The sequence below is a fragment of the Vanessa tameamea genome, chromosome 27 (genome assembly GCF_037043105.1).
Source record: "Vanessa tameamea isolate UH-Manoa-2023 chromosome 27, ilVanTame1 primary haplotype, whole genome shotgun sequence".
NCBI classification, from domain to species: Eukaryota; Metazoa; Arthropoda; class Insecta; order Lepidoptera; family Nymphalidae; genus Vanessa; species Vanessa tameamea.
This window is the reverse complement of record NC_087335.1, coordinates 5,901,660-5,914,576: the sequence shown is the minus strand read 5'-3', so window position 1 is coordinate 5,914,576 and position 12,917 is coordinate 5,901,660. Positions and strand designations below refer to the sequence as shown.

At 33.3% G+C, this 12,917-nt stretch overlaps 1 protein-coding gene across 1 annotated transcript in view; it reads right to left on the bottom strand.

Annotated features, from left to right (window-relative positions):
* The window catches only part of LOC113392089 (dynein axonemal heavy chain 1-like), a 72,679-nt gene extending 62,926 nt beyond the window's left edge, over positions 1 to 9,753 (bottom strand). Inside the window, exons 1-8 of the mRNA XM_064219346.1 lie at positions 9,569 to 9,753; positions 9,051 to 9,161; positions 7,424 to 7,546; positions 5,490 to 5,635; positions 4,207 to 4,348; positions 3,254 to 3,339; positions 1,066 to 1,170; positions 117 to 261 (exon numbers count right to left, since the gene is read on the bottom strand). Of these exons, the coding sequence (XP_064075416.1) occupies positions 117 to 261; positions 1,066 to 1,170; positions 3,254 to 3,339; positions 4,207 to 4,348; positions 5,490 to 5,635; positions 7,424 to 7,546; positions 9,051 to 9,161; positions 9,569 to 9,736 (1,026 nt within the window). The 5' untranslated portion in view covers positions 9,737 to 9,753. The remainder of the gene's footprint in view (positions 1 to 116; positions 262 to 1,065; positions 1,171 to 3,253; positions 3,340 to 4,206; positions 4,349 to 5,489; positions 5,636 to 7,423; positions 7,547 to 9,050; positions 9,162 to 9,568) is intronic.
* Positions 9,754 to 12,917: the final 3,164 nt, after the last annotated feature.

Genomic DNA, 12,917 nt, shown 5'->3' with positions numbered 1-12,917 from the left:
GCGAGCAACATCTACTACAAGGAATCATACGTTTTACAACGTATCAAAGATTTTCTATATGCCCATTTGTATTTCTGTTTAAATATTTAAAAAAATAAAAATCTTTACATACTTACCTCTTGTTTCAAACCCTGAAGATGATCTTCATCAACGTCCTTCGCTTGGCGATGGATGAGAACCAACTTCATGATATTCGGCATATAGTTTAAGGGTATCCTCGGTAAGCCATCCAGGATCAAACAATCCAAGTATAAATAAAACCTAAAAGTATGTCATTCGATGTTTACATTATTAATTAAATTCTTTCGAATTCTACGAATCGGCAATACCGTATGCAGTTAAGATATGGTTGTGAAAAATACGTCAGTGAATTCATATGATTTATTTTCCTTGAAAAAAATTATGAAAAAATGTAATACAAATTTGTAATCTTGAGAATTTTAATGTACTAAATATGGATTTTGTAATAATCTAAACTTTATTACTATTAAGAAAATATGGTTCAGAAAATTACTGCAGTCTTTAAATTCGTTTTTGTTTATATTTTATGAATAGAAATAATTATTAATTGTCATAATGCCATAACTAATTTTAGCACCGGCTTCTACGACAGCGTTAAGTGTAGTTCAAGAGTCAGGTATATTGTAATTCTGAGTTACATTACTAAAAATATAGTCAGATTAAAAATAGATAAAAAAAAAAATATCTTTTCAACATATAATTTCGATATATTCCTGTCAACGATCTGTCTTCGAGTTATTAATATAAAAGGATACGTAATAACAATTTTTAATATTTATCACATTTTTTTCGAGTTTATCGAGATTTGCTTGACAATTTTTGGAAAAACAATGACTTTTGTCATTATGGAGTGGACGCGTCGAATCCGTTATCGACACATGAATGTTTATAAATATTATCTTACGACGAAGGTGGCTTAAATTGGTTCCATCTTGCTTGGGAAATCGGATAATGAAAAATTAAACCGGTCTCATTCCAAACGTCTCATCACAAGTGAGCTGCTAAATACAAAAGGATCACAAATTCTAAAACATTTTATTTCACCTAAAATTATTCTCCACTTCTTTCCGCAAATTCACTGCAAACTTCACTCTTTCAGCGAACGTGTCGGGATCATCAGCTTTGAACATCAATCTTATACGAGGAATGCTGAAATCGAAAATCATTTAAAGGAATCCTTACATGTTATATGAAGGGGAGTTTGTGTTTCCCGCTTTCATGATACAACCGAACACTTTGGAATTCGTTACACGGAGATGGAGCGTATACCGTTTTCGATTGCATGAATTCTTGGATTTTCAAACGATTATTTTTTTTGTAATAGGTAGTCGAACGACAAAATGGGCCACCTGATAAGTGGTCACCGCGTGGTCGTAAGAAATTTTAATCAACTCAAATGCGCCACCAAAACCAAAGGGACATAACGTCTAAGTTTCTAAGGTCGGTGGAACATTCTCGATTGTCTATGGGCGGTGGTGACCGCTTACCATCAGGTGGCCCATTTGCTTGTCCACAATATATCATAAAAAAATATTAAGATCGTTATTTATGCGGTTAAAATATATCAGAGCGCTTGTAAACAAAAATAATGTATATTATTTAATACATATAAATAATATTATTAAAATTAATTTAAGTTCAAATATGATAAATAATACAGAGACCAGTGAATTGAACAAAGCAATAATCTGTTAAGAATATCTTATTGGTAAAACTAATTAGTTTGTCGTCGTCGACGTCCAAATCTCACTGTCTTTCATTACAGTATTGTCTATGGCGGAGGACGCAGTAATAATAATCATTATATATTGTAAATAGTAACTAAAAAAAACTTAGGAACCCAACAGTCATAATTACAAATACAATAAAAAATAGGCGACTTTATTGTGGCGCCTTTTCAAATAATATAGTCACCGTTTTCAATTGAAATTACTATTTAATAATATCAGGGGCAATAAAATATTTTCGTCTAGTATATTCGTATTACGAAATAATATTAATTTATTTTTGTGATGAAAAGCCAATAAATATATAGAAGTTATAAATAATTGGCCTACTGTGTTGTAAAGTTAAGTCCATTTTTGTAAACTTAAAGAAAGAGCTAAATAAATTCTCAAATTAAATATTTCATTTGCCGTCTTTTTGGGTTTTCTTGTTTTCAATTTGCCTGTATAATTTATTTTGTTCCGGCGGGAAAAAAAAACATCGAATAGCTTTTAAATGTGGAACATTTATTATTATTATTGGGTTTTTAGTGTCGAATCGAGTGTTTGAATCGGGATTATTTTTTACTATATAGTAGATAATGTTGACAGCTTGTAAGACATATATTTTACAACATACATTTATAAAAAAAAATCATGGTAAGCTGGACTATTTTATCTTAAAATTGTTTAACTTGAGAATTTTAGGTTTAAAAGGCGTAAAAGCTTAGGTTTTTACTTAAAATTTATGTATATTAATTGGACAATATAAGGAAAGGTTATCAATTAAATCTTTTATTGATTATTAATGTATTTTATTCGCAGTAACAATTGTTGAATATGTATGTATATTAGCAATTTGTGTGTAAATTATTAGTATCATTATTGCCTGCTTCCGCTGCCGTATGCGTAAGAGAAAGAGAAGCCAGATAGACTGGCGCCGTAACGCGTTACGTAACGAAGCGATTTACTCTCCAATAAGAAGTTATCACTTCAAAAAATCAATCATTAGTTCGAAGGCATGATTGCTGGTTGATTGTCCACGCATGACGCTACTATTCTATCAAATCAAATCAAATTCCTTTATTAGATATATAAGCATTACACTTACTGATTGACAAATTAAACACAACCACCAGTTCGGAAAAGAAAATACCCTGACTCAAAAAGAAACTCAGCGGGTCATTTTTGTAAATTGGCCATTATTTACAAATATTCAATATCAACAGAAATAGCCAGGGGAATCCTCCCCGTTTCTTTCCCAAGGTCTACTATCAACCATGGACTCACTAATTGTGTAATATACCTTTCGCACACAAGCGTTCTTTTTTTTTTTTTAAACAGAGGCATTTTGTTCGCTTTCGGAGATCCTGTTGTAGAACCGTGTACATTGCTCCACAAAAAGTTACTGACTATACTGATGGATGACTATAAGAGTAGTAGAAATCCATTACAGAAATAAAGTATTTTTAAGGCATAGTTTGTTTTTTTTTACCTCCTATTAAGTATAGTATAAATAATCATCGTACGTGAAATATCGTTTCGATCCGTCCAAAGCCATCACTTCCCATTTATCAGTATTTTGATCATAACTGAAGGCGGCTACATTCGTCCACTGAAACAAATCATAAAAATATTATAACATTCATTCATACTAACGACAAAGTAACTCTGCCTATCTGTCTGCCTATCTGTCTGTCTATATGTTGTATGACGCAAGCATGAGTCCCAATGAAGGACATTGGCGTACTTTTTTATACCAAACACCTGACAACCTATTGCATGATGATACCACTAATTAGTAATAAATAAAAACTTAGGGGGATTAGCGAAATGAAAAACAACACATTACAGAAAACGCTTTTTATTGTTTTATCATAAGAGTCCCATGAAATCATAAAAGGAAGGGAGTTCACTACTTGTGTTCACGCAAATACTTGCGCTTTATAATATTATGTCCTGTGCAAATCTAGCTATATAGATAGCAGGCTAGTGTCTTTCTAGAATGCCGCTGTGGCTGAAATCAGTGTTAATGTAACGAACTCCTTAGGTACAAATGCAACAACTATAAAAAATGCCGAATAGATAATCTTCTTCTTTTCAGAAGACGGCTTAAAATAAAATTAAAATGGCGATTCTGACAGATTTTATGTAGCTGTTAGAAGTAATAATAATTATGATTACTTTAATATGTTGTGTTATTTTATGGTTGTCGAAATAGGTCACACGATGGTAAGTGGTCCATAGACATTGGCGCTTTAAGAATTATAAAAAAACTCTTTACATGCACCACCAACCTTGGGAAATAAGATGTTATCTCCCTTATGCCTGTGATTACACTGGCTCACTCATCCTTCAAGCCGGAACACAATAACACTGAGTACTGCCGTTTGGAGGTAGAATATCTGATGAGTGGGTTGAACCTAACCAGACGGGTTTGCACAAAGTCCTACCAGCAAGTGACTTACTTACAATAACTTACTTCATATAAATTATTAAGGATTTGTATCGTATCTGTCGATGGTTTGTTTGGTTTATTGTCCTGTTTGGGTATAAACGCTAGACCCGGGCAAGGGTACTGTTCCCCTTCTATATAACCAAGTCCTAACCATTCTTCTGGTATTCTGTAAAAAAAATAAAATCTTAAAGATAAAATTGATCAAACGAGTCGCGGTAATTAGAGAAATTATTCGAAATGTAATTTTAACAAATTAATTAATCAGAGTCTATACACTATTCAGTATTTCGTTTTGGTTTTCTGTGTTACGGGTTTCAAGATATGTCAGCATTATTGGATACACGTATACAGTAACAATACAATCCTTTTACGATATAGATATATAGGTCGAGCAAATGAGCCATCTGATGGTAAGTGGTCACCACCACCCATAGACAAAGGCGCTGTAAGAAATATTAACCATTCTTTACATCGCCAATACACGACCAACCTTCGGAACTTAGATGTTACCTATGTCCCTTGTACCTGTACACTAGCTAACTCACCTTCCAAACCGGAATACGTCAAGGCCGAGTACTACTGTTTGGCGTTAGAATATACTTTAAAATAGGTAAAGAAAACCTTCTAGCTACTAAATAAGCATTATTATTTTAATTGACATATTATTTCAATACCAATGTCTTAAAAACAAAATTAAATTATATTTCATTTCATTCAAGTAGGTTCAATCATCATCTCACAGAATTGAAATGTATTACGTACCAGATATTAGAAAAATATGATAAAAATGTCAAAAGAGTACTAGAAGTAGCATGCCCATTTAAGATAAAGAGATTTCCTCTAGCACACCAAGAATATGTCCGACGATAATGTGTCGAAAATATATCAAGAGTAAAAAATTTTCAAAACATTTATTATAATTTCACTTCACAAAAGCTTAAGCTTAAATCCGTACACATGCAATGAATAAAGCATTTTACCAATAGACAATTAGGAGTTGGAGCAATTAGGGCGAGATCACCGAGCGGTGCGATGTTCGTGACTAGCGGTTTCTGGTTTATGCCTTGCTATTTCGAAATTCAAGTACCAAAATTTCAATTTTCATTTTACTTTTTTCCTTAAAAATATATAATAAGAAGTTTTTTTTTTAATGTTATATGGGGCAAACGAGTTGGAGACACCTGATGGAAAGTGTTTACCACCGCCCATGGACATCTGCAATACCAGGGTTGCCGGTTTTTTAGGAAGAAGTACGCTCTTTTTTTGAAGGTTCCATATAAAAGATTTATATAATTTAATCATCTTACCTACAGTCAAATTCGATGTTATCGAATAATTCCAAGTCCATTTTCGGAAAAGGGCTGTACAGTCCATAATATACTTCGTCCGTTAGAGGATATTCAGACGGAGGCATTATCAGGTAGGGTTGTATGTCGCGTTCTCGAAGCATTTTCTTTCAAATTAAAATATGATTATAATTAATACGCTTAATATAATTAAAATTGATTTCAAAATCAAAATCAAAATATACTTTATTCAAGTAGGCTTTTACAAGCACTTTTATATCGTCATTTAACAAACTATTTACAGTAAAGCTACCACCGGTTCGGAATGTAGATTCTACCGAGAACAACCGGCAAGAAACTCAGTAGTTACTCTTTTTCAACGTCTAAAAATACAGTCATGTCAGTTAAATACAATTATATATGTATGTTATGTCTCCTGCCTGTAAGTCAACAAGCATTAACTCCACGCTTTTTTATCATCAATATAATCTTGTATCGAATAATATGCCTTCTTTACCAATGTATTTTTTACAAATGACTTGAATCTATGAAACGGCAAAGTTAGTTTTGTATCTGTGGCGATTTAAATAGCTCTACTAGTAAAAATACTTATGTAACTTTTTTTCAAACCGGCAAATATACTACCTTATAGTGGCCTTCAATTCCCATACACTTATTAACAAGAATTATTGACCATTCCTTACATCGCTAATGTACCACCAATCTTGGGAGCGAAGATGTTACGTCCCTTGTGCATATATGTATGTAGTTACACTGGCTCACTCATTACCTTATTGTACCTAAATAGTGAAATAACAAATTTTAACCTGAAAAATATTAACTTGATCCCAATTTTAATCACGAATGCAACTTCTTACATGCAATAATTCATAAGACATAATTTGATTCGTTTTAAAAAAAGGTTTATAAATATTTGTTGGAAAACAGTGAATATGGTACGAAATATTTTAATTTTTCCTGTGAGCCTCTCCCCACTTTTTCCTGTATTATGGCATATTTTCAATCAATCCATTATTACCAACGTTACCCCTCGCACATAATTATTTTTCTTATTATGTGACTTCAAAAAAAAAAAGCAAGAATATTCTCGATGGTTGTATTTTTTCATATTTGTTACCTCAGAAATCCGTCATTTGGGAACCGATTTGGTAAATTAACTTTTATTTGGGATACTTCCCGTTTGGTTCCATTTCAATTTGAACAATACCACCCTAAGGGTGGCAGCAAAACAGAGGGTGAAATTTCTATGGGCTCGAATTTTATTTATAATTTAAATTCCCATAGTATAATTTGAAGTCGTTTTTTTTCAATCTTTCTCTAGACAGCCAGAAACATTTTTAATTATTCAATCAATCAATCAAAATATACTTTATTCAAGTAGGCTTTTACAAGCACTTTTGAAACGTCATTTAACAAACTATTTAAAGTAAAGCTACCATCGGTTCGGAATGTATATTTTACTGAGAAGAACCGGCAAGAAACTCAGTAGTTACTCTTTTTCAATATATAAAAATACAGTCATGTTAGTTAAATACAATTATATATGTATGTTATGGTACTCTTAGACATGTGATTCATTCCTACGCATTCAATATCCATTCTCTGATCTTTTTGCCTTATTTTTGGTCATCGTGACCAATTTTAAGGCTAAGTTATGTGCGCTAGTACATACATCAGTTCATGCGTCGTGATCGATGTTTGTTAACAGAACTGTTGTTTGACGTCGAAGACAACAATATCGTAATGATGTGTCACAATTAATTAAGATTGCATGGGCATTGCATTCCCTAAGGTCAATTCAGGCTTCTAGTTATTGTACAAGAAGATGTTAATTGTATTAATTTGAAAATATATTTTAACATTTCTAGAACTTAAATAGTTTGTTTTAATCTGTGCTTGTGCGAATATTAAATTCATTGTTCCTTCGTACAAACCTTTATATTGGCCGCTAAGAATTTCCTACGCAGTCTTTCGATCTTGACTAATCTTGGCAATTCCTTTGGCAGTACGACGCTCAAAAATTGAAGTTTTGGCACGAACGTCTCAAATGGAAATTGCTGAAATAAAAATAAATAGTTCGTTCGGTAACTTTTCAACATAAAGATACTTTTATTTTTAGAATTGTTATTTTCATGAACAATACAACTTCTTTAAGAACCCTCAGACCACTTCTTATTAGTTCTTAAATATGACTTATGACTTTATGACGAGTTTGGTTTTTGAATGTATTACACATTCATTTACTTTAAAAAGGAGTAATAATATTAAATATGGTACCATTGGTGTTTTAGTGGGTATTCCGGTGTACTAGTGGTCCTGCGCTCAGGTAAGTCTTACATACCACCCCCATTTTAAGTGGGGAAACGCGTAATGTCTTTATCCAAAAAAGATCGATTAGTTTATGTGAAAATAGCTGCTTAAACTGCTTGTAAATAATCGACTGCTGGGCTAAGGGCTACTCTCCTTTTGTAATTTGGAGCTTATTCCGCTAGCCTACTCCAATGCAGGTATCCCACCGAAGATTGTTTTAAATAACCCTATAAATGATTACTTTCTTACTGTTTCCTATGATTTACTTATAGTTCTATAATATTTTTATATCATGGTAAGTTTTTTATGAATAAAATTTAAAGAAAAGCTTTTTTTTTCTGATAAGCTGTTTTATTTTTCAAATATTTACATTAAAATACCTCAAACAAAAAAAAAATATCTAAAAAATACTGTAATCAAGAAAATATAAAAAAATACTGTATTCATAAAAATACTTTTATATAGCCATTTTTTTATTTCACGAGTATATTGTAAGACTCAATTAGAATATAATACTTGAGATTAAATATTATATTTAATATCTATATACAACATAGGAGTACGTCACTTTGTATTTTAATCATTATAATATTGTTGGAGATTTCTTAAGTTAAGAGTGGGGTTATGATGACGGTTGCTACATAATCGGCTGAATACCAGCGCCTCGCCCCCCGACTACGTTCTGAGCCGAGGTGCGATCTCATAGGAGACACCCTCAGGACGAACGTCACTTTCGAGCCCAAAAGGGTTCACCTTAAGGCAGAGTCTTAGCACTCGCCCCAACGTTCGGTGACGCTGTAAAGGCCAGTAGGGCCAACAGCAATACATAACTACAGATACAAAAGCGCCTCGCCCTATTTTGTTGGCATCCGTCGGGCGAGATAGACATGTGTTTTATTTAAATTTTGTCATATTTTATAAATTGTTATTTGTTTTGATTTTGAAAGAATTTGTCTCATTTAATTCCAAATAATTATTGAAGTAATTATAAATTTAGTTTTAGGTAATAAGGTTGTACTTTTAAAAAAATTAAAACCGCTTCTGATTTCTAATAATATTATATTTTTAATCTGGCAACATTGACAGATACTCGTTATGGCGGAAAACTGAAATCCAGATGTCTTATTTATTTGGCATCGAGTAAAACAATTTATAATCATTATACAATTATATGAGAACACTTAAGAAAAATCGTTTTGTTTCTGAGTCAAGACAAAGTTCCTTCAATATATATAAACAGTTAAAACTTACTATGCTGTCTTCTTCGTTATATGTTGTCCAGCGTCCGGGGGGCAGCAGGATCTTTGGTTTTTGCGGCTTCGGCAGCGACATCACCATAGGTGCCAGTTTATCCGTCTTTGCCTGGACAAATTTAGTTAACATAACAAATACAATTATTCAATCAGTAAGTTTCTATACAGCAGATATTTAACAGCTACGTAATGTAAATAATACTGTCCTCAATTATGATGTAAACTTGGTAGTATTTTGTATGAGTAGTTTCTAGACTCGTCTAGTTGTTGGTTTGCTTTTGGTATAGTATAGGTTCCACGGCTGATTTAAGGCCTCCATTCCGTTGGAAGTTTGGAGACTATTCCAAAACGCTGTTCCATTTCACGATGGATAAACATGTGGCAGATTTCCTTCACCATCGACACCAGATGATTTATAAACACAAATAGGCACATGAACACTTTAGTACTTGCCCGGTGGCCCCAATTTCAGGTTCAGATTCAAGGGTTATTAATTAATTTTGTATCTTAGATTACCTGGAGAAGTAATTTCATACGTTTCTTAGCGAAGACTTGCCTTGAGGCATCTTCTTTTGTCATATTAGATACCAGTTCCGAATAATATCCCCTCTTGGGGATCGAATCTCTATCAGTATTGTCGTAGACCACATCGTGTCGTTTAATCTTCTTCTTTCGACTGTGCATCTTCTGATATTATTAAGGATTATTTTCTTAAAGCTATATTTTAATATTTATTTATTTTACTTTCTGCAGTTTATTTACGCTAGTTGAAATCTAATCCGATTTTTGTTATTGTCTTAAATGTCAATTTTTTTACAATTAAACTTTTTTTACAACTGGCTGAAAAAACTTATATAAAAACTTTTTTAATAAAATTTAGAAGAACAGTTTTCAAAGTTATATACTGATAGTTATATAACTTAAAAAAAAAAGATAAATCGAAGTGAGATAAAATAGTGTGTTTAGATATATGTTAGAGATGATCAATTTACATGGGTATACGACCTCTTTTATTAGAATACTATAACACACAACTTGACGTTTAACGTTTTATAGGTTGTCTGTAGTCAGACGTCAATTGTAAAAATATAATACCTATTTTGTTACACAGCCGACTGATGTAAAAAAAGATTTAATGGTGTATCTATCAGTAGTGGCCTTTGCCGATTGAGGCACTTTGTCTTTTGGTCTTGGGACAGCGCCAGCGCCAGACGTGCGTACTGACTGACTTAGTAAAATCAACATGTCGGACGATAATAGTGATCATTTCTATGGCTATCCATTTGAATCCACGACATATATACATTTTAAAAAAGATAAACAATGAAATTTATTAAAATAATATTGCCAACAAATTATTTTTAGTGTCAGTGTAAATTTAGTTAAGGCATTTTTTAAGGTTACGTAATTTAAGAAATTTGTTCAGTTATCTTTATAGGAATAGAACAATTCTGAACAAGATTCTGTGATTGTGATTAATTTTGCTTGGCTTTGTCCACAATTAACGTTAAGGATAAGTATTAGGGACTTACTCCACGCTGATCCATTGCGCTTAAGTGTAAATCACAATTTTTTTTTTATGTTATAGGTGGCAAACGAGCAGGAGGCTCACCTGATGGAAAGTGACTACCGCCGCCCATGGATCTGCAACACCGGGGGGCTTGCAGGTGCGTTGCCGGCCTTTAAGGAAGGAGTACGCTCTTTTCTTGAAGGTTCCCAAGTCGTATCCACAGAGTGGTTGTGCGAGGCAGAAAATAAAAATTTAGTGACAGTAAAACCCAGTGATTATCCTAATACAGGGGAAAAGAAACTCCAAGAAAGTTTTGGATCATACGCTTGTAGATACTCTTGATGTTTTCTTCGAGCGAGCACGAGAACAATTATGAACACTAATTATGCTTACTCGAGTTTGAATTAAATTTTTAGACCAGATTAACATGTCCTAGAAACTGAAGCATGTGATACAGGTAATAAAAATAATGATAACTATCAGATTACTCTACATGAGCGTACCCAGTACGTTCATGGACCATATTTGGTCCAGTCATCGTCTGTTGACAGTTTATACATGGTGTTCCAATCGTAATGAGAATAATAGTTAACACATGGTTGAGAACAATACGGACCGTGTGGTGATTTGAATCTTACGGAGAACCACATCCGCGTGAATATTACGGGAAGCCCTGTATGCGATGTACTGTTTGCATAAAAATATTATTTTCAATATTGTTATCATCATTTTTCCTGGAGGTGGAGACCTCTCGCTGGTTTTGGTGGCGGTGTGATCACGAGGTACCTTTAGGCCTAGGAGGCCTTGACATTGTAGGTCAATAAATTTACCAGGTAACCGTTGCTACTCAAAGGGAATTAACCGAATATGGACCTAAACCTAGAGCAGGTAGAAAAACCCAACTGCAGTCTGCAAAGCGTTATCAGATCCGAAAGAAAGAAGACCGTGGCACGTGAGTGGGAGCAAGAGTTTTTTCAATGACGTCTAGCGGGAAATAGACGTCCAACAATGACAGTGAGAGAATACCTGTGATTTATATTTAAAGGCCGTCTCTTAGCATCTAAGCCTTACTTACCCCCTAATATAGCAGATAGGGTTCACAAAAGCATATTCCACAAACAAAATAAAAATTGTAGCACATAGTTCGTATTTTATAAAATAAATTTAAGTGTTCGAATCATTTGAGTCGTTTTTGATAGGTTATGTTTCTGCTGTCTGTACGTTATGAATATAAATTTCCGTATACTGTTGCCAGTAAAAGCACGCGGTCTTGCTAACCTACGGAATATAAACGGAGTATTCGGTTTCGGATTGGGATTAATTGAAGTTTCCTCAATCGATGTTAAATTGTCTCGTGTATCCAAGTTTATACGAATATTAAAAGAACGCAAAAAGCCATAAAAAAATAAAATAAAGTACGCTCAATGACATAAAACTCATATATTGTACACATAAACAGTTTTATAATTTCCAGGCGTAATAATATTGATTTTATATATCGTTACATGCTAAATAATAACAAAACCGGCCAAGTGCGAGTCGGACTCGCGCACGAAGGGTTCCGTATGTATAAAAATGTTTGGTATATAGGAGCTTCCTTAATAATTTATTTTATTCTATTTTCAGTATTTGTTGTTATAGCGGCAATAGAAATCTGTGAAAATTTCAACCGTCTAACTATCACGGTTCTTGAGATACAGCCTGGTTCTAGACGGATAGACAGACGGACGGACGGAAAGCGTAGTCTTAGTAATGGGGGTACGGAACCTAAAAAACGTCATTGAAAATAAGATGTGATTTATTACCAAAGTATAAAGACTAACGATTTTGAAGAACGCTTAATAGTTTGCTGAGGTTCAGAGTTTTCGTTTATACAAATATAAATTTCACCTGCTATTATTAGCGGGTGAAATTTAAACATCGAAGAGACGAGACGTATCCACTACCATAAGGCAAATTAATCAATTTGCTTTCGTGAGCACCGACGCCGACCTTACTTTTATATTCAGCGATTATTTTGTATCGGGAATATTCTCGAAATATGTAAGAACAAAAAGTAAAAGTATGCAATTTTTTTGGAAAATTCACGTAAGCCAAGCAACGTATATAAAGGTAAATAATATAATACAATGAGTTCTTGTATGTTTGTAAAAATGCTAACAGCATTTCCCCCTTGAATCGCAATTCCGATAGTCTGGGTGTCAAATGAACCAGTCTTCTAGTCACCAGTGGAAGCAATGAGATATGGGGGAGGCGGGGAATATTCTAGAAATGCTTACACACTATTTATTTTAAGATAGTGTTTCTTTTTTTAAATTTGAGAGAGTCGCAAGCTAGTTTGCGTAACGTGACTAT